Source organism: Chiloscyllium plagiosum, unplaced genomic scaffold, assembly GCF_037043375.1.
Source record: "Chiloscyllium plagiosum isolate Xiang-an unplaced genomic scaffold, Cpla_swu_hap1 HiC_scaffold_33, whole genome shotgun sequence".
NCBI classification, from domain to species: domain Eukaryota; kingdom Metazoa; phylum Chordata; class Chondrichthyes; order Orectolobiformes; family Hemiscylliidae; genus Chiloscyllium; species Chiloscyllium plagiosum.
This window is the reverse complement of record NW_028270171.1, coordinates 2,616,325-2,643,271: the sequence shown is the minus strand read 5'-3', so window position 1 is coordinate 2,643,271 and position 26,947 is coordinate 2,616,325. Positions and strand designations below refer to the sequence as shown.

The 26,947-nt window shown below is 50.4% G+C and overlaps 1 protein-coding gene across 4 annotated transcripts in view; it reads right to left on the bottom strand.

Moving 5' to 3' along the window:
• Window positions 1-724: 724 nt before the first annotated feature.
• The window catches only part of LOC122542087 (oncomodulin-like), a 75,131-nt gene continuing 48,908 nt past the window's right edge, over window positions 725-26,947 (bottom strand). For 2 of the 4 annotated variants that reach the window (XM_087978070.1, XM_087978071.1), the window contains 4 exons: window positions 15,218-15,285; window positions 3,338-3,470; window positions 2,934-3,043; window positions 725-992 (listed from right to left, as the gene is read on the bottom strand). In XM_087978070.1, coding sequence (XP_087834196.1) covers window positions 955-992; window positions 2,934-3,043; window positions 3,338-3,470; window positions 15,218-15,285 — 349 coding nt within the window. In that variant the 3' untranslated portion in view covers window positions 725-954. Of the gene's footprint in view, window positions 993-2,933; window positions 3,044-3,337; window positions 3,471-15,217; window positions 15,286-16,995; window positions 17,015-26,947 lie in introns of those variants that run through there. The other 2 variants (XM_087978073.1, XM_087978072.1) reach the window with 2 other exon arrangements.

Sequence of the window (26,947 nt, the reverse complement as noted above, 5' to 3'; positions counted from 1 at the left end):
GCAAAATACTGCAGGTGTTGGAGATCTGAAATAAAGTCAGAAAGAGCCAGAGAAACTCAGCAGGTCTGGCAACGTTTGTGGAAAGAGTTACCATTTCATGTTAATTTGTGTTCTTTTGAACAAAATATTTCCTTGGTGTGGGAGGACGAATCGAGAAGAGGTTTTAAAATTCGAGCGAGGTCTAGACCAAGGAACAGGATCTAAAACTTCACAAGAAGCTGGGAGTTAGGTAACAAATGAAAAGCTGAGATCTTGAGGATTTTGATATGAAGGATATTGACAGTTATAGAACTAGGGCAGCTAGAGGTTAGACAGAGGTCACCTACGAATGGTAGAATGGCCTCAAGGAGCTGAATGACCTCTAGTTCCTCTGTCTTTACAAAGTATCCTCAGGTTTGGCATTCTCCTGATATCTTCAGGGTAAACCATTCTGAATCTTTTTATCACAGCAAGTGATTCAAACAGATCATTGGTAGGGGACAGGAACATCAGATTTAATCATGTTACTGATGGCTCAAGCTGACAGGTAGATGGGGTTCGCAGCCGGTAACCAGTGTGTGTGGAATTCAGACATATTTCTCAGTTTGCACTGTGTTCTCGTTGACGGTAACTCAGGATCGTCTCCAAGTCACCCAATTATCCCTGAGACTTGATACTGTGCACCACATAGCCATACCCATTTCTCACTCATCCTTCCCAGTGACAAAGTAAAACTGGTCAAGAATTCAAAAAGAAACTTTTATTATTATGAATGAACTGAATCACCACAAATGAAGAGGTTAGTGACCAGGTTAACATTGTAGAAGCAGCGATCACACCGTCAGTGTCCAGCAAATGGTAGGGCACACATCCAGCGGCAGGTTCCTCAGATGTTGACACTCCTCTGGTCTGCACTTCAATTCTCCTTACGTAGTGAGCAGATTCTGGAATTCTGCAATTTCAGGACAGCTACTTTCACTTGTTTGTTCCTGGCAATAATTTCTGTTCCATTCCTAACCCAGAATTAGGAAGTGATAATGATAAAGGCACAGCACATACACCCACTGACTATAGACCATTTAAGAACTGTATCCCAGTGAGAGTCAGCACCTTCAGGAACCATATCCCAGTGAGAGTCAGCCCCTTCAGGAACCGTATCCCAGTGAGAGTCAGCCCCTTCAGGAACTGTATCCCAGTGAGAGTCAGCCCCTTCAGGAACTGTATCCCGGTGAGAGTCAGCCCCTTCAGGAACTGTATCCCAGTGAGAGTCAGCCCCTTCAGGAACTGTATCCCAGTGAGAGTCAGCCCCTTCAGGAACTGTATCCCAGTGAGAGTCAGCCCCTTCAGGAACTGTATCCCGGTGAGAGTCAGCACCTTCAGGAACTGTATCCCAGTGAGAGTCAGCACCTTCAGGAACCATATCCCAGTGAGAGTCAGTACCTTCAGGAACCGTATCCCAGTGAGAGTCAGCTCCTTCAGGAACTGTATCCCAGTGAGAGTCAACCCCTTCAAGAACTGTATCCCAGTGAGAGTCAGCTCCTTCAGGAACTGTATCCCAGTGAGAGTCAGCACCTTCAGGAACCGTATCCCAGTGAGATTCAGCCCCTTCAGGAATTGTATCCCAGTGAGAGCAACTTCAGGAACTGTACCCCAGTGAGAGTCAGCCCCTTCAGGAACCGTATCCCAGTGAGAGTCAGCCCCTTCAGGAACCGTATCCCAGTAAGAGTCAGCCCCTTCAGGAACTGTATCCCAGTGAGAGTCAGCACCTTCAGGAACTGTACCCCAGTGAGAGTCAGCACCTTCAGGAACTGTATCCCAGTGAGAGTCAGTCCCTTCAGGAACTGTATCCCAGTGGGAGTCAGCACCTTCAGGAATCATATCCCAGTGAGATTCAGCCCCTTCAGGAACTGTATCCCAGTGAGAGTCAGCCCCTTCAGGAACTGTACCCCAGTGAGAGTCAGCACCTTCAGGAACTGTATCCCAGTGAGAGTCAGTCCCTTCAGGAACTGTATCCCAGTGGGAGTCAGCACCTTCAGGAACTGTATCCCAGTGAGAGTCAGCTACTTCAGGAACTGTATCCCAGTGAGAGTCAGCACCTTCAGGAACCGTATCCCAGTGAGAGTCAGCACCTTCAGGAATCATATCCCAGTGAGAGTCAGCCCCTTCAGGAACTGTATCCCAGTGAGAGTCAACACCTTCAGGAACCGTATCCCAGTGAGAGTCAACACCTTCAGGAACCGTATCCCAGTGAGAGTCAGACCCGTCAGGAACTGTATCCCAGTGAGAGTCAGCACCTTCAGGAACTGTATCCCAGTGAGAGTCAGCACCTTCAGGAATCATATCCCAGTGATAGTCAGCACCTTCAGGAATCATATCCCAGTGAGAGTCAACACCTTCAGGAACCGTATCCCAGTGAGAGTCAGCCCCTTCAGGAACTTTATCCCAGTGAGAGTCAGCATCTTCAGGAACCGTATCCTAGTGAGAGTCAGCACCTTCAGGAACTGTATCCCAGTGAGAGCCAGACCCTTCAGGATCTGTATCCCAGTGAGAGTCAGCACCTTCAGGAATTGTATCCCAACGAGAGTCGGCCCCTTCAGGAACTGTATCCCAGTGAGAGTCAGTCCCTTCAGGAACTGTATCCCAGTGAGAGTCAGTCCCTTCAGGAACTGTATCCCAGTGAGAGTCAGCACCTTCAGGAACTGTATCCCAGTGAGAGTCAGTCCCTTCAGGAACCGTATCCCATTGAGAATCAGCTCCTTCTGGGATGGTGGAATGAAATGAGAGAAATAACACACACTTGTGTCATAATTAAATTGTTTGTGAAATAATTGTGCATCCCTATCATTTCTCTGATAAACACCCTCCTGCTTCGAGTCTAAGTAATTCCGGCAAAGGCTGCGTTTGGTTAGAAACTGAACGATAATTGAGTTATTTGTAAATGTTTAAACACTGACCAGAAAGATTGATTTTTCCATCTCCATCTGCATCTCCCGCTGATACAAAACTGTCCATCTCGGAGTCACTCAACTTACGGGCCTGAGGAACGAAATACTGGAGGAACGACCTTTAATGAAAAAAAGCAGATGAGCCCTGCATCAAACCCCTAAGAGAGATTAACACAGTTGGTCAGGAGATGAGTGTGTATATTTGTGTGATATGTATGTCTGGGCTGTGATAATTGGGTATCCTGCTGGTGTTTGCAGTACATTTATCAACGGCTGTCAGGACAGGGAGGATCCATCGCAGTCTGAAGCTTTCCCGTTTTCCCTGTTACACTCCCTGTCTTAAGGGTCGTTCCCTGTCCTTGACCCTTCAGTGTACTATGTTAACATTGAGACAGAAGTGAGTAAGTTCCTACCTGAGTTCACTTTTCTCAATGAAGCCACTCTTGTCGTCATCAAGAATTGCAAAGATTTGCTCAATTTCTTTCACAGATTTTTTTGCCAAGCCGGAGGTTTTGCAGAATTTCTTGAGCTGGAAGGATCCAGGATCTGAAAGAGGACAGAGTTGGTCAGAGAAGAGCACCTGAGAAACTTCCTATAGAGAGGGATTGCTCACAGTCTTTTTCATTGCATCAAACCAGCCTGAACAAAGGAGCAGAGAGCTGTGCACTGAACGTCATCGACTACAATGCATTTAAACTGGGAACTTTAATCAAATCATTAAACTGAACATAATCTCAGATATGTGCATAACACACAGGCTCACAGTATTATACACAGTGTCAGGGTGACATAGGGTCAGAGTGTCATGCACAGGGTCAAGGTGTCACAGGGTCAGTGTGTTACACACAGGGTCAGTGTGTTACACACAGGGTCAGGATGATACAGGGTCAGTGTGTTACACACAGGGTCAGTGTTACACACAGGGTCAGGGTGTCACAGGGTCAGTGTTACACACAGGGTCAGGGTGATACAGGGTCAGAGTGTTACACACAGGGTCAAGGTGTCACAGGGTCAGTGTTACACATGGTCAGGGTGATACAGGGTCAGTGTTACACACAGTGTCAGGGTAATACAGGGTCAGTGTTACACACAAGGTCAGGGTAATACAGAGTCAGTGTGTTACACAGTGTCAGGGTGATACAGGGTCAGAGTGTTACACACAGGGTCAAGGTGTCACAGGGTCAGTGTTACACACAGTGTCAGGGTAATACAGGGTCAGTGTTACACACAAGGTCAGGGTAATACAGGGTCAGTGTGTTTCACACAGGGTCAAGGTGATACTGGGTCAGAGTGTTATACACAGGCTCAGGGTGACACAGGGTCAGTGTTACACACAGGGTCAGGGTGATACAGGGTCAGTGTGTTACACACAGGGTCAGGGTGTCACAGGGTCAGTGTTACACACAGGGTCAGGGTGATACAGGGTCAGTGTGTTACACAGTGTCAGGGTGACACAGGATCAGTGTTTCACACGGTCAGTGTTACACACAGGGTCAGGGTGATACAGGGTCAGTGTGTTACACACAGGGTCAGGGTGTCACAGGGTCAGTGTTACACACAGGGTCAGGGTGATACAGGGTCAGTGTGTTACACAGTGTCAGGGTGACACAGGGTCAGTGTTACACACAGGGTCAGGATGATACAGGGTCAGTGTGTTACACACTGGGTCAGTGTGATACAGGGTCAGTGTGTTACACACAGGGTCAGGGTGACACAGGGTTAGGGTGCTACAAGGTCAGTGTGTTACACAGTGTCAGGGTGACACAGGGTCAGTGTTACACACAGGATCAGGGTGACACAAGGTTAGGGTTATACAGTGTCAGGGTGATACAGGGTCAGTGTGTTACACACAGGGTAGAGGTGACACAGGGTCAGTGTTACACACAGGGTCAGGGTGATACAGGATCAGTGAGTTACATAGTGTCAGTGTGACACAGGGTCAGTGTTACACATGGAGTCAGGCTGACACAGCATCAGTGTGTTACACACAGGGTCAGGGTGACACAGGTTCAATGTTACACACAGGGTCAGGGTGATGCTGGGTCAGTGTGTTACACAGTGTCAGGGTGACACAGGGTCAGTGTTACACACAGTGTCAGGGTGACACAGGGTCAGTGTTTCACAGGGTCAGTGTTACACACAGGGTCAGGGTGATACAGGGTCAGTGTTACAGAGTGTCAGAGTGATACAGGGTCAGGGTGATACAGGGTCAGTGTGTTACACAGTGTCAGGGTGACACAGGGTCAGTGTTACACACAGGATCAGGGTGACACAATGTTAGGATGATACAGGGTCAGGGTGATACTGGGTCAGTGTTACACACAGGGTCAGGGTGACACAAGGTTAGGATGATACAGGGTCAGGGTGATACAGGGTCAGTGTGTTACACAGTGTCAGGGTGACACAGGATCAGTGTGTTACACCCAGGGACAATGTGATGCAGGGCCTGTGTTACACACAGGGTCAGTGTTACACCAGGGTCAGTGTGATGCAGGGCCAGTGTTACATACAGGGTCAGTGTGATACAGGGTCAGTGTGTTACACACAGGGTCAGTGTGTTACACACAGTGTCAGGGTGACACAGGGTCAGTGTGTTACACACAGTGTCAGGGTGACACAGGGTCAGTGTGTTACACACAGGGACAATGTGATGCAGGGCCTGTGTTATACACGGGGTCAGTGTGATACAGGGTCAGTGTGCTACACACACGGTCAGTGTGTTACACACAGGGTCAGGGTGATACAGGGTCAGTGTGATACAGGGTCAGTGTTACAGGGTCAGTGTGATGCAGGGTTAGTGTTACACACAGGGTCAGAGTGATACAGGGTCAGTGTGTTACACAGTGTCAGGGTGACACAAGGTCAGTGTTACACACAGGGTCAGGGTGACAGGGTCAGTGTTACACACAGAGTCAGGGTGACACAAGGTTAGGGTGATACAGGGTCAGGGTGACACAGGGTCAGTGTTACATACAGGGTCAGTGTGTTACACACAGGGTCAGGGTGTCACAGGGTCAGTGTGTTACACACAGGGTCAGGGTGACACAAGGTTAGGGTTATACAGTGACAGGGTGACACAGGGTCAGTGTTACACACAGGATCTGTGTTACACACAGGGTCAAGGTGATACAGGGTCAGTGTGTTACACACAGGGTCAGGGTGACACAGGGTCAGTGTTACACACAGTGTCAGGGTGACACAGGGTCAGTGTTTCACAGGGTCAGTGTTACACACAGTGTCAGGGTGACACAGGGTCAGTGTTTCACAGGGTCAGGGTGATACAGGGTCAGTGTTACAGAGTGTCAGAGTGATACAGGGTCAGGGTGATACAGGGTCGGTGTATTACACAGTGTCAGGGTGACACAGGGTCAGTGTTACACACAAGGTCAGGGTGACACAATGATAGGACGATACAGGGTCAGGGTGAAACAGGGTCAGTGTTACACACAGGGTCAGGGTGACACAAGGTTAGGATGATACAGGGTCAGGGTGATACAGGGTCAGTGTGTTACACAGTGTCAGGGTGACACTGGGTCAGTGTTACACACAGTGTCAGGGTGACACAGGGTCAGTGTTTCACAGGGTCAGTGTTACACACAGTGTCAGGGTGACACAGGGTCAGTGTTTCACAGGGTCAGGGTGATACAGGGTCAGTGTTACAGAGTGTCAGAGTGATACAGGGTCAGGGTGATACAGGGTCGGTGTATTACACAGTGTCAGGGTGACACAGGGTCAGTGTTACACACAAGGTCAGGGTGACACAATGATAGGACGATACAGGGTCAGGGTGAAACAGGGTCAGTGTTACACACAGGGTCAGGGTGACACAAGGTTAGGATGATACAGGGTCAGGGTGATACAGGGTCAGTGTGTTACACAGTGTCAGGGTGACACTGGGTCAGTGTTACACACAGGGTCTGGGTGACACAAGGTTAGGATCATACAGGCTCAGGATGATGCAGGGCCAGTGTTACACACAGGGTCAGGGTGATACAGGGTTAGTGTGTTACACACAGGTTCAGTGTGTTACACACAGTGTCAGGGCGACACAGGGTCAGTGTGTTACACCCAGGGACAATGTGACGCAGGGCCTGTGTTACACACAGGGTCAGTGTGATACAGGGTCAGTGTGCTACACACACGGTTAGTATGTTACACACAGGGTCAGGGTGATACAGGGTCAGTGTGATACAGGGTCAGTGTTACAGGGTCAGTGTGATGCACGGTCAGTGTTACACACAGGATCAGGGTGATACAGGGTCAGTGTGCTACACAGAGTCAGGGTGACACAAGGTTAGGGTGATACAGGGTCAGGGTGACACAGGGTCAGTGTTACATACAGGGTCAGGGTGACACAGGGTCAGTGTTACTCACAGGGTCAGGGTGACACAAGGTTAGGGTGATAGGGTCAGTGTGATGATACAGGGTCAGTGATACACACAGGGTCAGGTTGACACAAGGTTAGGGTGATACGGGGTCAGGGTGACACAAGGTCAGTGTTACACACAGGGTTGGGGTGATACAGGGTCAGTGTGTTACACACAGGGTCAGGGTGATACAGGGTCAGTGTTACACACAGGGTCAGGGTGACACATGGTCAGGGTGATGCTGGGTCAGTGTGTTACACAGTGTCAGGGTGACACAGGGTCAGTGTTTCACACGGTCAGTGTTACACACAGGGTCAGGGTGATACAGGGTCAGTGTGTTACACACAGGGTCAGGGTGACAGGGTCAGTGTGATACAGGGTCAGTGTTATACAGGGTCAGTGTTACACACAGGGTCAGGGTGATACAGGGTCAGTGTGTTACACACAGGGTCAGGGTGACACAGGGTCAGTGTGATACAGGGTCAGTGTTACACACAGGGTCAGGGTGATACAGGGTCAGTGTGTTACACACAGGGTCAGGGTGACACAGGGTCAGTGTGATACAGGGTCAGTGTTACACACAGGGTCAGGGTGATACAAGGTCAGTGTGTTACACACAGGGTCAAGGTGATATAGGATCAGTGTTACACACAGCGTCAGGGTGACACATGGTCAGGGTGATGCTGGGTTAGTGTGTTACACACAGGGTCAGGGTGTCACAGGGTCAGTGTTACACACAGGGTCAGGATGATACAGGGTCAGTGTGTTACACACAGGGTCAGGGTGACACAGGGTCAGTGTTACACACAGGGTCAGGGTGACACAGGGTCAGTGTTACACACAGGGTCTGTGTTACACACAGGGTCAAGGTGATACAGGGTCAGTGTGTTACACACAGGGTCAGGGTGACACAGGGTCAGTGTTACACACATGGTCAGGATGATGCTGGGTCAGTGTGTTACACAGTGTCAGGTTGACACAGGGTCAGTGTTTCACACGGTCAGTGTTACACACAGGGTCAGGGTGATGCTGGGTCAGTGTGTTACACAGTGTCAGGGTGACACAGGGTCAGTGTTACACACAGTGTCAGGGTGACACAGGGTCAGTGTTTCACAGGGTCAGTGCTACACACAGGGTCAGGGTGATACAGGGTCAGTGTTACAGAGTGTCAGAGTGATACAAGGTCAGGGTGATATAGGGTCAGTGTGTTACACAGTGTCAGGGTGACACAGGGTCAGTGTTACACACAGGGGCAGGGTGATACAGGGTCAGTGTGTTACAGGGTCAGTGTGTTACACACAGTGTCAGGGTGACACAGGGTCAGTGTTACACACAGGGTCAGGGTGACACAAGGTTAGGATGATACAGGGTCAGGGTGATACAGGGTCAGTGTGTTACACAGTGTCAGGGTGACAATGGGTCAGTGTTACACACAGGGTCAGGGTGACACAAGGTTAGGATGATACAGGCTCAGGATGATGCAGGGCCAGTGTTACACACAGGGTCAGGGTGATACAGGGTCAGTGTGTTACACACAGTGTCAGGGTGACACAGGGTCAGTGTGTTACACCCAGGGACAATGTGATGCAGGGCCTGTGTTACACACAGGGTCAGTGTGATACAGGGTCAGTGTGCTACACACAGGGTCAGGGTGTTACACAGTGTCAGGGTGACACAACGTCAGTGTTACACACACGGTCAGGGTGACACAGGGTCAGTGTTACACACAGAGTCAGGGTGATACAGGGTCAGTGTTACACACATGGTCAGGATGATGCTGGGTCAGTGTGTTACACAGTGTCAGGGTGACACAGGGTCAGTGTTTCACACGGTCAGTGTTACACACAGGGTCAGGGTGATACAGGGTCAGGGTGATGCTGGGTCAGTGTGTTACACAGGGTCAGGGTGACACATGGTCAGGGTGATGCTGGGTCAGTGTGTTACACAGTGTCAGGGTGACACAGGGTCAGTGTTACAGACAGTGTCAGGGTGACACAGGGTCAGTGTTTCACAGGGTCAGTGTTACACACAGGGTCAGGGTGATACAGGGTCAGTGTGTTACACAGTGTCAGGGTGACACAGGGTCAGTGTTACACACAGGGTCAGGGTGATACAGGGTCAGTGTGTTACAGGGTCAGTGTTACACACAGGGTCAGGGTGACACAAGATTAGGATGATACAGGGTCAGGGTGATACAGGGTCAGTGTGTTACACAGTGTCAGGGTGACACAGGGTCAGTGTTTCACAGGGTCAGTGCTACACACAGGGTCAGGGTGATACAGGGTCAGTGTTACAGAGTGTCAGAGTGATACAAGGTCAGGGTGATATAGGGTCAGTGTGTTACACAGTGTCAGGGTGACACAGGGTCAGTGTTACACACAGGGGCAGGGTGATACAGGGTCAGTGTGTTACAGGGTCAGTGTGTTACACACAGTGTCAGGGTGACACAGGGTCAGTGTTACACACAGGGTCAGGGTGACACAAGGTTAGGATGATACAGGGTCAGGGTGATACAGGGTCAGTGTGTTACACAGTGTCAGGGTGACAATGGGTCAGTGTTACACACAGGGTCAGGGTGACACAAGGTTAGGATGATACAGGCTCAGGATGATGCAGGGCCAGTGTTACACACAGGGTCAGGGTGATACAGGGTCAGTGTGTTACACACAGTGTCAGGGTGACACAGGGTCAGTGTGTTACACCCAGGGACAATGTGATGCAGGGCCTGTGTTACACACAGGGTCAGTGTGATACAGGGTCAGTGTGCTACACACAGGGTCAGGGTGTTACACAGTGTCAGGGTGACACAACGTCAGTGTTACACACACGGTCAGGGTGACACAGGGTCAGTGTTACACACAGAGTCAGGGTGATACAGGGTCAGTGTTACACACATGGTCAGGATGATGCTGGGTCAGTGTGTTACACAGTGTCAGGGTGACACAGGGTCAGTGTTTCACACAGGGTCAGGGTGATACAGGGTCAGGGTGATGCTGGGTCAGTGTGTTACACAGGGTCAGGGTGACACATGGTCAGGGTGATGCTGGGTCAGTGTGTTACACAGTGTCAGGGTGACACAGGGTCAGTGTTACAGACAGTGTCAGGGTGACACAGGGTCAGTGTTTCACAGGGTCAGTGTTACACACAGGGTCAGGGTGATACAGGGTCAGTGTGTTACACAGTGTCAGGGTGACACAGGATCAGTGTTACACACAGGGTCAGGGTGATACAGGGTCAGTGTGTTACAGGGTCAGTGTTACACACAGGGTCAGGGTGACACAAGATTAGGATGATACAGGGTCAGGGTGATACAGGGTCAGTGTGTTACACAGTGTCAGGGTGACACAGGGTCAGTGTTTCACAGGGTCAGTGCTACACACAGGGTCAGGGTGATACAGGGTCAGTGTTACAGAGTGTCAGAGTGATACAAGGTCAGGGTGATATAGGGTCAGTGTGTTACACAGTGTCAGGGTGACACAGGGTCAGTGTTACACACAGGGGCAGGGTGATACAGGGTCAGTGTGTTACAGGGTCAGTGTGTTACACACAGTGTCAGGGTGACACAGGGTCAGTGTTACACACAGGGTCAGGGTGACACAAGGTTAGGATGATACAGGGTCAGGGTGATACAGGGTCAGTGTGTTACACAGTGTCAGGGTGACAATGGGTCAGTGTTACACACAGGGTCAGGGTGACACAAGGTTAGGATGATACAGGCTCAGGATGATGCAGGGCCAGTGTTACACACAGGGTCAGGGTGATACAGGGTCAGTGTGTTACACACAGTGTCAGGGTGACACAGGGTCAGTGTGTTACACCCAGGGACAATGTGATGCAGGGCCTGTGTTACACACAGGGTCAGTGTGATACAGGGTCAGTGTGCTACACACAGGGTCAGGGTGTTACACAGTGTCAGGGTGACACAACGTCAGTGTTACACACACGGTCAGGGTGACACAGGGTCAGTGTTACACACAGAGTCAGGGTGATACAGGGTCAGTGTTACACACATGGTCAGGATGATGCTGGGTCAGTGTGTTACACAGTGTCAGGGTGACACAGGGTCAGTGTTTCACACGGTCAGTGTTACACACAGGGTCAGGGTGATACAGGGTCAGGGTGATGCTGGGTCAGTGTGTTACACAGGGTCAGGGTGACACATGGTCAGGGTGATGCTGGGTCAGTGTGTTACACAGTGTCAGGGTGACACAGGGTCAGTGTTACAGACAGTGTCAGGGTGACACAGGGTCAGTGTTTCACAGGGTCAGTGTTACACACAGGGTCAGGGTGATACAGGGTCAGTGTGTTACACAGTGTCAGGGTGACACAGGGTCAGTGTTACACACAGGGTCAGGGTGATACAGGGTCAGTGTGTTACAGGGTCAGTGTTACACACAGGGTCAGGGTGACACAAGATTAGGATGATACAGGGTCAGGGTGATACAGGGTCAGTGTGTTACACAGTGTCAGGGTGACACTGGGTCAGTGTTACACACAGGGTCAGGGTGACACAAGGTTAGGATCATACAGGCTCAGGATGATGCAGGGCCAGTGTTACACACAGGGTCAGGGTGATACAGGGTCAGTGTGTTACACACAGGTTCAGTGTGTTACACACAGTGTCAGGGTGACACAGGGTCAGTGTGTTACACACAGTGTCAGGGTGACACAGGGTCAGTGTGTTACACCCAGGGACAATGTGATGCAGGGCCTGTGTTACACACAGGGTCAGTGTGATGCAGGGTCAGTGTGCTACACACACGGTCAGTATGTTACACACAGGGTCAGGGTGATACAGGGTCAGTGTGATACAGGGTCAGTGTTACAGGGTCAGTGTGATGCACGGTCAGTGTTACACACAGGATCAGGGTGATACAGGGTCAGTGTGTTACACAGAGTCAGGGTGACGCAAGGTTAGGGTGATACACGGTCAGGGTGACACAGGGTCAGTGTTACATACAGGGTCAGGGTGACACAGGGTCAGTGTTACTCACAGGGTCAGGGTGACACAAGGTTAGGGTGATACAGGGTCAGTGTGATGATACAGGGTCAGTGATACACACAGGGTCAGGTTGACACAAGGTTAGGGTGATACGGGGTCAGGGTGACACAAGGTCAGTGTTACACACAGGGTCAGGGTGATACAGGGTCAGTGTGTTACACACAGGGTCAGGGTGATACAGGGTCAGTGTTACACACAGGGTCAGGGTGACACATGGTCAGGGTGATGCTGGGTCAGTGTGTTACACAGTGTCAGGGTGACACAGGATCAGTGTTTCACACGGTCAGTGTTACACACAGGGTCAGGGTGATACAGGGTCAGTGTGTTACACACAGGGTCAGGGTGATACAGGGTCAGTGTTACACACAGGGTCAGGGTGACACATGGTCAGGGTGATGCTGGGTCAGTGTGTTACACAGTGTCAGGGTGACACAGGGTCAGTGTTTCACACGGTCAGTGTTACACACAGGGTCAGGGTGATACAGGGTCAGTGTGTTACACACAGGGTCAGGGTGACACAGGGTCAGTGTGATACAGGGTCAGTGTTATACAGGGTCAGTGTTACACACAGGGTCAGGGTGATACAGGGTCAGTGTGTTACACACAGGGTCAGTGTGTTACACACAGTGTCAGGGTGACACAGGGTCAGTGTGTTACACCCAGGGACAATGTGATGCAGGGCCTGTGTTATACACAGGGTCAGTGTGATACAGGGTCAGTGTGCTACACACACGGTCAGTGTGTTACACACAGGGTCAGGGTGATACGGGGTCAGTGTGATGCAGGGTCAGTGTTACACACAGGATCAGGTCGATACAGGGTCAGTGTGTTACACAGTGTCAGGGTAACACATGGTCAGTGTTACACACAGTGTCAGGGTGACACAAGGTTAGGGTGATACAGGGTCAGGGTGACACAGGATCAGTGTTACATACAGGGTCAGAGTGACACAAGGTTAGGGTGATTAAGGGTGAGTGTGATGCAGGGTCAGTGATACACACTGGGTCAGGTTGACACAAGGTTAGGGTGATACAGGGTCAGGGTGACACAAGGTCAGTGTTACACACAGGGTCAGGGTGATACAGGGTCAGTGTGTTACACACAGGGTCAGGGTGATACAGGGTCAGTGTTATACAGGGTCAGTGTTACACACAGGGTCAGGGTGATACAGGGTCAGTGTGTTACACACAGGGTCAGGGTGACACAGGGTCAGTGTGATACAGGGTCAGTGTTATACAGGGTCAGTGTTACACACAGGGTCAGGGTGATACAGGGTCAGTGTGTTACACACAGGGTCAGGATGACACAGGGTCAGTGTGATACAGGGTCAGCGTTACACACAGGGTCAGGGTGATACAGGGTCAGGGTGATGCTGGGTCAGTGTGTTATTCAGTGTAGGGTAACACAGGGTCAGTGTTTCACACGGTCAGTGTTACACACAGGGTCAGGGTGATACAGGGTCAGTGTTACACACAGGGTCAGGGTGACACATGGTCAGGGTGATGCTGCGTCAGTGTGTTACACAGTGTCAGGGTGACACAGGGTCAGTGTTTCACACGGTCAGTGTTACACATAGGGTCAGGGTGATACAGGGTCAGTGTTACACACAGGGTCAGGGCGATACAGGGTCAGGGTGATGCTGGGTCAGTGTTTCACACAGGATCAGGGTGATACAGGGTCAGTGTGTTACACACAGGGTCAAGGTGATACAGGGTCAGGGTGATATAGGGTCAGTGTTACACACGGGGTCAAGGTGATACAGGGTCAGTGTGATACAGGGTCAGTGTTACACACAGGGTCAGGGTGATACAGGGTCAGTGTGTTACACACAGGGTCAGGGTGATAGAGGCAGGGATGTTGAGCTGTATATATTGAAAAGCCTTCAGCATTGAGCTGAGTTAGATGATCTCAGTGTGTGAGCAGTGTCAATCAATTGTTGATCATATTGTTAAAGAAATACGGTTGGCAATGACTCCACATCAGTTTAGAGTCCACAAGACCATAAGATTTGGAGCAGAAATCCGGCCATTGAGCCCATCACGTCTGCCTCACCATTATATCGTGGCTGATAAATTTCTCAACCCCATTCTCCTGCTTTCTCCCTGAAATCCGTGATCCCCTTGATACTCAAGAACCTCTCTATCACAGACTTAGATATACTCAATGACCAGGGCTCCACAGCCGTCTGTGGCAGTGAATTCCATAGATTCCCCACTCTCTGGCTGAAGACGTTTCTCCTTACCTCCGTTCTAAAAGGTCCTCCCTTTACTGTAAGGCTGTGCCCTTGGATCCTAGTCTCCCCGACCAATGGAAACATCTTCCCAACATCTACTCTGTCCAGGCCATTCAGTATTCTGTATGATCCCTCACCCTTCTAAACTCCATTGAGTATAGACCCAGAGAGTGAGACAAGGATCTGTAATGCTGCAGTTACAGATTACAGCTGTGGTCAGTGACCTGTGAGCTCCTTCTGCAGTTTATGTGGATCTATGGGGCAGCATTGAAATCCCATTGAGGAGCACTGACCCAGAGAGTAGGGAATCTATGGAATTCACTGCCACAGACGGCTTCTAGAGCCCTGGTCATTGAGTATATCTAAGACTGAGATAGAGAAGTACTTGAGTATCAAGGGGATCACGGATTTCAGGGAGAAAGCAGGAGAATGGGGTTGAGAAACTTATCAATCATGATTGAATGGCAGTGGAGACTCGATGGGCTGAATGGCTTAATTTCTGCTCCAACTCTTATGGTCTTAAGGACTCTTATCCATTAAGGAGCACTGACCTGAGCTCCAGGGGAAGGGGAGGTCAGCCTCAGTGAGCTCTCACAGACAGACCAAGGAGTTGAGAATGCTGTGAAACTGCAGGTGACAGGAACACTGGTGAACAGGAGAGTTTTAGCAGAGCCGCAGCGTATGGTCTTACCTTTACATTCAGCAAGAGCAGCAGCCACATCCCCAGCAGCGAGGAAGTCTGTGATCTTCATTGTAATCCTGTTAATGTGATCACACACATTACTGTCCAGTAATTACAAGCTGAGACAACCTGCCTGTTGTATTTATTCACTGAACACATCTGAACCCTTAACGTTCTCTCCGATTACCTTAGTAGTAGCGTTTCTCTCTCTGGCTCTCTAGTTACTTTCACACTCTCCCTCAGACCTCACTGCAGTTTCCATGAATCTCACAGGGAACACAAAGCTGCAATGAACTCCTCATCATCAGTGAGATTCTGAGTAATCCTGTGTTTCTGTAATTAAAATACTGAAGCAGTCCATGTTCAAATGCAGCAAGTTCTGACAATATCCAGGCTTGGGCTGACAAATGGCAAGTAACATTCACTCCACACAAATCCAGGCAATGACTATCTCCAACAAGAGATAATCTAATCACTACCCCTTGACATTCAACGTTGGTACCATCACTGAATCCTCCACTATCAACATCGTGGGGGTTACCATTGGCCAGAAACGCAACAGGACTCACCACATAAACACAGTAGCTGCAAAAGTGGGTAAAAGGCTCGGAATATTGTGGCAGGTAATATTCCTCCAGACTCGCCAAAGCCTGTCCACTATCTATAAGGCACAAGTCCAGGTGAGGGAATACCCCCCACTTGCCTGGATGCGGGCAGCTCCAACAACACTCAAGAAGCTTGAAACCATCCAGGACAAAGCAGACCACTTGATTGATACCACATCCACAAACATCCCCTCCCTCCACCACCGACACTCAGTAGCAGCAGTGTGTACTATCCCCTCCCTCCAACACCGACACTCAGTAGCAGCAATGTGTACTATCCCCTCCCTCCACCACTGACACTCAGTAGCAGCAGGGTGTACTATCCCCTCCCTCCACCACCGACACTCAGTAGCAGCAGGGTATACTATCCCCTCCCTCCACGACCGACACTCAGTAGTAGCAGTGTGTACTATCCCCTCCCTCCACCACCGACACTCAGCAGCAGCAGTGTGTACTATCCCCTCCCTCCACCACCGACACTCAGCAGCAGCAGTGTGTACTATCCCCTCCCTCCACCACCGACACTCAGCAGCAGCAGTGTGTACTATCCCCTCCCTCCACCACCGACACTCAGTAGCAGCAGGGTGTACTATCCCCTCTCTCCACCACCGACACTCAGCAGCAGCAGGGTGTACCATCTTAAAGATGCATTGCAGAAATTCTCCGAAGATCTGAAGATCCTTCCAAATCCATGACCACTTCCTTCTCGAAGGACAAGGGCAGCAGAAACATGGGAACACCACCCCCTGCAAGTTCCCCTCCAATCCACTCACCATCCTGACTTGGAAATACATTGCCATTCCTTCAATGTCACTGGGTCAGAATCCTGGAATTCCCTCCCTGAGGGCACTGTGGGTCTACCTACAGCACATGGACTGCAGCAGTCCAAGAAGGCAGCTCATTCCCACCTCCTCAAGGGGACAACTAGGGATGAACAATAAATGCTGACCCAGTCAGTAACACCCATGTCCCATGAGAGACATAAACAAAAAATTAATTGAGAAGTATAAACCCTTCAGATAAATCCCTTCTGCTGAAGAACATGATGAACAGTTTGGATCTAAATCCTGTTGGGAAGATTTCATTGTTAACTCGTTACCACATTCCACAGAGCTGTGCCATATTAATCTGTTCAGTACATTTCTCCAGGTAATTCAGCAAACAAGATGAAAAATCACTTACCTCTCACGATCTACTGAGTCTAGGGCAGGTAGCCAAGAGCACTTGTATTTATACTCAGTTCAGATGCTGGTCTTTATAAAGAGTGTCTGACACAGTTTGTAATGACAGTTACAAAGGGGAGGAGTTCATGAACATGTGAATGATTACCCTGGTGTAAAGCTGGGACTGTTGAGGCTCGAATTTGCCCTGTTTACATGATAGACAAAGCTGAGCAGAAATCCCCCACATTTTCCACCTTGAATCCGGTGAGTTCATTCTCCTCACAAAGACACAGAATCATTCGGATTGGATATTTAAAGCCATTTAATAAACCAAACAGCATATGTGTTCATCTAGACATCCTGTGGTCAATATAATTTCAACATCAGCCAAACAAATTACTTGGTCATTATCACATCGTTATCGGTGAGAGCTGGCTGTTTGCAAACTGATTGCTGTATTTCCAACTTTACAAAAATGATGGGACCTCAAACAGAATTTCATTGGCAGACAAAAGAATTAGAATGTCCTGGGCTGAGGAATGTAAAGGTACTCCATTTATACAATGTCTTTCATCAGCTCAGAATCTGTCACAAAGCTTAAGAACATGAAAACCAGGAGCAGGAGTAGGCCATTACTCGCCCTCTCACCATAACCCTTAATTCCTTTACTGTTCAAAAATATGTCTTTGCTTTAAAAACACTGCAGTGCTCCCTCAGCACTGACCCTCCGACAGTGCGGCACTCCCTCAGCACTGACCCTCCAACAGTGCAGCACTTCCTCAGCACTGACCCTCTGACAGTGCGGCACTCCCGCAGCACTGACCCTCCGACAGTGCTACACTCCCTCAGCACTGACCCTCCGACAGTGCAGCACTCCCTCAGCACTGACCCTCCGACAGTGCCCACTCCCTCAGCACTGACCCTCCGACAGTGCGGCACTCCCTCAGCACTGACCCTCCGACAGTGCAGCACTCCCTCAGCACTGACCCTTTGACAGTGCAGCACTCCCTCAGCACTGACCCTTTGACAGTGCAGCACTCCCTCAGCACTGACCCTTTGAATCCTCCCACTTCCTCCAGACCAAAGGGGTAGCCATGGGCACACGTATGGGCCCCAGCTATGCCTGTCTCTTTGTTGGCTACGTAGAGCAGTTGATCTTCCGTAATTACACCGGCACCACTCCCCACCTCTTCCTCCGCTACATTGATGACTGCATTGGCGCCACCTCGTGCTCCCGCGAGGAGGTTGAGCAATTCATCAACTTCACCAACACATTCCACCCTGACCTTAAATTTACCTGGACCATCTCTGACACCTCCCTCCCCTTCCTGGACCTCTCCATCTCCATCAGTGACGACCGACTTGACACTGACATCTTCTACAAACCCACCGACTCCCACAGCTACCTGGATTACACCTCTTCCCACCCTACCTCTTGCAAAAATGCCATCCCGTATTCCCAATTCCTCCGCCTCCGCCGTATCTGCTCCCAGGAGGAGCGGTTCCACCATAGAACACACCAGATGGCCTCCTTCTTTAGAGACCGCAATTTCCCTTCCCACGTGGTTAAAGATGCCCTCCAACGCATCTCATCCACATCCCGCACCTCCGCCCTCAGACCCAACCCCTCCAACCGCAACAAGGACAGAACGCCCCTGGTGCTCACCTTCCACCCTACCAACCTTCGCATAAACCAAATCATCCGCCGACATTTCCGCCACCTCCAAACAGACCCCACCACCAGGGATATATTTCCCTCCCCACCCCTCTCCGCCTTCCGCAAAGACCGTTCCCTCCGTGACTACCTGGTCAGGTCCACGCCCCCCTACGACCCACCCTCCCATCCTGGCACTTTCCCCTGCCACCGCAGGAACTGTAAAACCTGCGCCCACACCTCCTCCCTCACCTCCATCCAAGGCCCCAAAGGAGCTTTCCACATCCATCAAAGTTTTACCTGCACATCCACTAATATCATCTATTGTATCCGTTGCTCCCGATGCGGTCTCCTCTACATTGGGGAGACTGGACGCCTCCTAGCAGAGCGCTTTAGGGAACATCTCCGAGACACCCGCACCAATCAACCACATCGCCCAGTGGCTCAACATTTCAACTCCCCCTCCCACTCTGCCGAGGATATGGAGGTGCTGGGCCTCCTCCACCGCCGCTCCCTCACCAACAGACGCCTGGAGGAAGAACGCCTCATCTTCCGCCTCGGAACACTTCAACCCCAGGGCATCAATGTGGATTTTAACAGTTTCCTCATTTCCCCTTCCCCCACCTCATCCTAGCTTCTAACCTCCAGAAACTCGATCCCCTGACCTGTCCGGACTTGTCCGACCTGCCCAGCTCCTTTTCCACCTATCCACTCCACCCTCTCCTCCCTGACCTATCACCTTCATCTCCTTCCCCACTGACCTATTGTACTCTATGCCACTCTCTCCCACCCCCACCCTCCTCTAGCTTATCTCTCCATGCTTCAGGCTCTCTGCCTTTATTCCTGATGAAGGGCTTTTGCCCGAAACGTCGATTTTGCCTGTCCTCGGATGCTGCCTGAATTGCTGTGCTCTTCCAGCACCACTGATCCAGAAACTGACCCTTTGACAGTGCGGCACTCCCTCAGCACTGACCTTCTGACTGCGCACCACTCACTTTGAATGAGAGCCTCTCTTTAATGCGCTATAATGGATATTCCAGCATTCTCTTTACAATCTGAGTGCTGTGATATTTGTTAAATATAAAATGTGTGAGTGAAGAAGTGATCCCCAATTTGACTGTCAGTGAGAGGATACTTCAGTCAGTTATTCACTGAATGCAGAACACAGCCATACTCTCTGGAAACAGAGGCCATCCCTCAGTGTGTAGCCAGACAGACATTCGCCAGCTCCCATGGACTTTATTGCAGCCAGAGTTCCTGCTCCCAAAAATACAAGGCAATGGCTAATCAGCCCCTCAAATGTATCTGCTGTTCAATTTGATATTGGTCTCGCTACTCAATTGCAATTATCCTCAGTTGGAAAAGCCTGAGGGTGTTTCTGGGCTAAAATCAGCTTCCACCTTCATGGTGAAACCCTGAATAGTGTCACAGCACATATGCACACTCACATTCACACAGATACACACTCGCTCACACTTATAGATACATGTAGACTCACAGACACACATGCTGATACACACTTACACTCAGACACATACACACACCTACACTCTCACACATACACTCATGTATTCTCACACACATTCTCATACTCTCTCACGTTCACTGATATACATTCACACTCACACAGACACACTGTCACGCTCAATTCACTTATATTCACACACATGCACTCACTCATACACACACATATACACACAGACACACTCAGTCACACACACTTTCTCACACTCACTCGCTCACACTCATTCTCTCAATCACACACATTCTCTCTCTCTCACAAATGCACTTCCTCTCTCACATTCACTCAGGGATTTGACTGGATACTTGCAGCCTCTACTGGGATTCTGTTCCCATGTAACTAAGTCCCAGCGTTCAGCAGCGAAACGGTGACTGCCCGGGAAGGTGTGAAGGCCCATGCTACTGATGTACTGAGACAGTGAGGGGCTGTCAGGATGTGGGGTTCGGTGCAAAGGTCTGTGTGGGACTTAGTCACAGGCGTTTTCAGAGCAGCTGCAGAGCTGTTGACACTGTCACCCTGAGTGAAATAGCAGGTGTATATGAGCACACAGGTGTGTCATTGCTATCATCACAGCTGGCAGTGAGCTGGGCTCCAAGACCAGAGCAAGGTCAGGCTCGCGTCTGTGTCTATTGCTGCTTCACTCGACATGGAGCTGGATGTGAGTGAACCCTGTGACTCGCAGCACAGACTGCACAGTGTGACGCAGAATGGGAGGAGGTGTCACACGGTCATTGGGAAGGGAGAACAGCCCAGGCCAGAACGGGGGCATTTGAGGAGAGAGAAGGAGAGTTTAGACACCACACTAGAGAGCTGCTTTGTAGAGATGGCAATAAAAGGATGTCACAGACGTTGAAGAGGCTTTTTCAGTGATCAAGCAGCCTCAGCAGTAATCTATTTCTAAATTAGAGTGGTGCTGGAAAAGCACAGCAGGCCAGGCAGCATCTGAGGAGCAGGAAAATTGACGTTTCGAACAAAGGCCCTTCATCAGGAATCTATGTCCACACCCAGGGACAGTCTAGACCATCTCAAATGGAGACTGATATTCCGAGTGGAAAATTCCTCCCAGCCTCCCTCAGGGAACATCACAAAGCAGTCACAAATACCTCATTGCTTATTGGGATCATACTATGTACAAACTGGTTGTTGTGTTTCCTTTCTTTGTTGTACTGTATCCTGGGCGAATGATCAGCCTACATCATTTACCCACTGGGGAGTCACTGCAACAGATTACAATCTCCCTTTCCCCTCCTCCTCCATCTGTCACTCTCTTTCCTACTATCTCCCTCCCTATTTCTCCCTGTCTCTATTTTTTCCCTTCCTCTCTCACTTTCCCTCTCTCCCCCTTCCTCTCTCTATTTTTCTGCCCCCCCATCTCTCACCCTCTCTTTCTCTCTCTCCTTCTCCCCACCCACTATCCCTCTTTCTCACTCTCCCTCTCTCTCCCCCGTGCCTGTCTCTCTCCCTGTCATCTCTTTCTCTCCATTTCTCTTCCCCCCACTATCTCTCTCCCCATTCTTTCTCTCTCGCTCTCTCCCTGTCCTGCTCTCTCCTCCCCCCTCCCTCTCTCTCCCCTCTCCTTCTCTCTATCTTTACTTTCTCACTGCATGCTGTTCTGATTACAACTCCATCCTATCTTTCTGATGTTACATTCAGGAAGGGTCTCACTCCATGGGAATGAGCTGTCCTTGGAAGAGGACCCACTCCGCAGCAGTTACTGCATGTCGTTTCTGTTATTGGGCTCTGTTCATCGTTGAGAATGTGGCAGTTCTCAGGATTATTCTGAGCCCAGTGCCACTCCATCTCATTGATTAGATTAGATTACCTACAGTGTGGAAACAGGCCCTTCGGCCCAACAAGTCCACACCGACTCGCCGAAGCGCAACCCACTACACTTACCCCTTCACCTAACACTACGGGACAATTTAGCATGGCCAATTCACCTGACCAGCACATCTTTGGACTGTGGGAGGAAACCGGAGCACCTGGAGGAAACCGACGCAGACACGGGGAGAATGAGCTGTCCTTCCCCCTTGCCATTTCACCATTAACATAGAGTCACAGAAATGTACAGCATGGAAACAGACCGTTCGGTCCAACCCGTCCATGCCAACCAGATATCCTAAATTAATCTAGTCATATTTGCCAGCATTTGGCTCATATCTCTCTCAACCCTTCCCATTCATATACCCATCCAGATGCCTTTTAAATGCTGTAATTGTACCGGCCTCCACCACTTCCTCTGGCAGCTCATTCCATTGACACACTACCCTCTGAGTGAAAAAGTTGTCCCTTAAGTCCCTTTTATATCCTTCCCCTCTCACCTCAAACCTGTGCCACCTAGATGTGGTGGATAGTGTTGGACTGGGGTGGACTAAGTTAAAAATCACACAACACTAGATTATAATCCAACAGGGGCTTCCAAATAAACCTGTTGGACTATAACTTAGTGTTGTGTGATTTTTAACTATGCCCCTAATTCTGGACTCCCCTACCCCGGGGAAAAGACCTTATCTATTTACCCCAGCCATTTTTTTTTATTTCAAAAATATACTGTATTCATAAAATAATTTGATGGTCTATACAGTTGGTCATGCCATACATACGTAAACATGTACATACAGAGATCAAAACGTATCATTTTTTCACAGGTCTGTACATTTTTTGATCATATGCCCATATAATTAGCTGAGGCGTCAGCGGAGCCCAAATGACTGCATGGGCCCCCTGTTCTTCGTTAGGCAGGCAGACTTTACACAGTGGTCTTTCCCCACCGCGCCTTGGCAGCAGCTGCCCCAAGCTTCAGCGCGTCCCTCAACACGTAGTCCTGGACCATGGAATGTGCCAGTCTGCAACACTCAGTCGGGGTCAACTCCTTCAGCTGGAAGATCAACAGGTTTCGGACCGCCCAGAGAGCGTCCTTCACCGAGTTGATGATCCTCCAGGCACAGTTGATGTGCGTCTCGGTGTGCGTCCCGGGGAACAGGCCGTAGAGCTCGGAGTCCCGCGTCACGGCGCTGCTCGGGACGAACCTCGACAAACACCACTGCATTCCTCTCCAGACTTCCTCTGCGTAGGCACATTCCAGAAGGAGGTGTGTGACAGTCTCGTCCACCCCGCAGCCGCTTCGAGGGCAGCGTGCGGTGTGGCTGAGATTCCGGGCATGCATAAAGGATCTCACAGGCAGAGCCCTTCTCACCACCAGCCAAGCCATGTCTTGGTGCTTGTTGGAAAGTTCTGGCGATGAGGCATTCTGCCAAATGACTTTGACAGTCTGCTCAGGGAACCGCTCGATAGGATCCGCCTTCTCCTTTTCCCAAAGGGTCTCAAGGACACTATGTGCTGACCACCTCCTGATGGACTTGTGGTCAAAGGTGTTTCTCTTCATAAATTTCTCCACGAAGGACAGGTGATACGGAACGGTCCAACTACTCGGAGCATTCCGCGGCAGCGAGGCCAGGCCCATCCTTCGCAACACCGGGGACAGGTAGAACCTCAGTACGTAGTGACACTTGGTGTTTGCGTACCGGGGATCCACGCACAGCTTGATGCAGCCACACACAAAGGTGGCCATCAGGGTGAGGGCGGCATTGGGTGTATTTTTTCCCCCGTTGCCCAGATCTTTGTACAGCGAGTCCCTTCGGACCCGGTCCATCTTTGACCTCCATATGAACTGGAAGATGGCCCGGGTGACTGCAGCGGCACAGGTTCTGGGAATAGGCCAGACCTGTGCCACGTATAATAGCAATGACAGTGCCTCACACCTGATGACCAGGTTTTTTCCCGCGATGGAGAGCGACCGTAGCTTCCATCTGCCCAGTTTCTGCCTCACTTTGCTGATACGCTCCTCCCAAGACTTGGCACACGGCCCAGCCCCCCCGAACCAAATACCCAGCACCTTCAGGTGGTCGGTCCTGACGGTGAAGGGGATCGAGGATTGGTCGGCCCAGTTCCCGAAGAGCATGGCCTCGCACTTGCCTCGGTTCACCTTGGCCTCCGAGGCCCGTTAGAACTGGTCACAAATGCACATGAGTCTGCGCACAGACAGCGGATCCGAGCAGAAAATGGCGACGTCATCCATGTACAGGGAGGCCTTAACCTGCAGGCCCCCGCTGCCAGGAATAGTCACCCCTCTCAGGCTCGCATCCTTCCTGATGGACTCGGCAAATGGCTCTATGCAGCACACAAACAAGGCAGGAGAGAGAAGGCAGCCCTGCCTGACTCCAGATCTGACTGGGAAGCTATCTGATTCCCACCCATTGATTGAGACTGCATTGACAATGTTGGTGTAGAGCAGTCTGATCCAATTGCAGATTCCTTCCTCAAAGCCCATTTTGGAGAGAACATCTCTCATATACGTGTGTGATATCCTGTCAAAGGCTTTCTCCTGGTCCAGGCTGATCAGGCAGGTGTCCAACCCTCTGTCCTGCACGTAGGCGATCGTATCCCTGAGGAGTGCGAGACTCTCAGCGATCTTCTTGCCCGGCACAGCACAGGTTTGGTCAGGGTGAATCACCGACCCAAGAGCAGACCTGACCCGGTTGGCGATGACCTTTGACAGAATTTTGTAATCCGCATTCAATAGTGAGATTGGTCTCCAATTTCTAATTTCCTCCCTCTCCCCCTTCCGCTTGTAGACGAGGGTGATGATGCCTTTCCTCATGGATTCACTCATGGTACCTGCCCGAAGCATACTGACATACACCTCCAGCAGGTCCTGGCCAATCAAGTCCCACAGAGCAGAATAGAGCTCGACCGGTAAGCTGTCGCTTCCGGGAGTTTTATTCTTTTCGAAGGACTCGACGGCCTTGGTCAGCTCGTCCAGAGATAGCGGCTGGTCCAGCCTCTCCCGTATTCTGTCGTCTAAGACCTCCGTGATAGAGGACAGGACGACTGGGAGGCCGTGCTGTCGGTCGGCTTCGCGTCATACAGACTGGCATAGAAGGATTTACTGATCCTCATGACGTCAGCCTGAGATGACGTTAGCGAGCCATCTTCTTCCTTCAGGCTGCTGAGCACAGAGCTCTCTTTGTGCACCTTCTGGAAGAAGAAACGTGAGCACGTCTCGTCCTGCTCCACCGAGCGGACCCTGGACCGGAAGATTATCTTGGAGGCCTCCGAAGCAAAGAGCGAGGCTTGCTGGCCCTTCACCTCCTTGAGGTCCTCCGTGACATCCACCCCCATCGTCTGCAGCAGGAGCAGGTTCTGCATACTTTCCTGGAACTGGGACAGTTTTCCCCGCCTGTCTCTCGCCTCCTGAACACCTTTGAGGATGAAGAACCTCTTGATGTTCCCTTTTACTGTTTCCCACCAGTCCGCTGGGGACTCTATTTACCCCAGCCATGCCCCTGATGATTTTATAAACCTCGATCAGGTCACCCTTCAGCCTCTGACACAACAACCGTGGGCCAAATGCAGTTAAGTGCGGCTGGTTTAGTTTGGGTTGGCATGGATGAGTTGGACTAAAAGGTCTGTTTCCACGCTATAGGAGTATGAACCACCTCCACCACACTCTCAGACCTTCTCCATGTGAACCAATCATTGCATTGAAATGGTCTTTTTCCTCAGGCTGGTATTGACCCTTTAGCCAATCATCTTAAACCTCTATTTGCTGATCTTTCCATCAATGGGAACAGTTTCTCCCAATGTCCTCTGGCCAGAAACCTCTTGATCAAATCTCCTCCCAGTCTTCAACACAGAAACACAGAAGGCCATTCAACCCCTCATGTAATGCTCCCCACCCCCATTATCTTCTTTCCACTGTGCTGTCCTCCACAGTCAGCGCACACACGCCAATTCCAGATCCTTCTAAAATTCATTCAGAGATGTGGGTGTCACTGGCTGGTCATCATTTATTACCCATCTCTTGGTGAGAACCTGCCTTCTTATTGCAGTCCATGTGCTGTAGGTGACCTACAATGCCATTCAAGAGGGAATGCCAGGAGTCTGACCCAGCAACAGTGAAGGAATGACGATATATTTCAATGATGTGGAGGAGCTGGTGCTGGACTGGGGTAGACAAAGTTAAAAATCACACAACACCAGGTTATAGTCCAATAGGTTTATAGGGAAGCACTAGCTTTTGGAGCGCTGTTTCTTTGTCAGGTAACTAGGGCAAGATAATAGGACACAGAATTTATAGTAAAAGATCACAGTGTCATAGAGATGTACAGCATGGAAACAGACCCTTCGCTCCAACCCGTCCATGCCGACCAGGTATCCCAACCCAATCTAGTCCCACCTGCCAGCACCCGGCCCATATCCCTCCAAACCCTCCCTATTCATATACCCATCCAAATGGGTTACAGGTTCGGTTCATTAATATGTAAATCCCAAAATTTCTTTTAAGTCACATTCTTGAGATAACAAGGTTTTATAAAACAAAGTGACATCACAGCTCAGACAACGCATTAAAGGTGTGAGCTTAGAGTCTGTCTGTATTCCGTTCTTGAGTCAGATTTCATTTCATTCTATTTCCAAATCAGAATATATAAATATCACATGGATTTTCAAAAATATCAACTGCCGACAGATTGTGTAGACAGGCAGGAGGCTGGAAGAACACAGCAAGCCAGGCAGCATCAGGAGGGGGAGAAGTCAACATTTCAGGTATAACCCTTCTTCAGGTCTGGGGGTGGGTGGGGGGGAGCTGCAGATAAAGGGGGTGGTGGGGACAGGGTGGTGAGGTGGGATAAGTGGAGACAGACAGAGGCTACGACCTGGTTGATTACTGGGAGGAGCTGGAGGGCAGAGGAGGTCACGGTGTTGTGGCAGTGAAAAAGGGATTCAGTGAGTGCT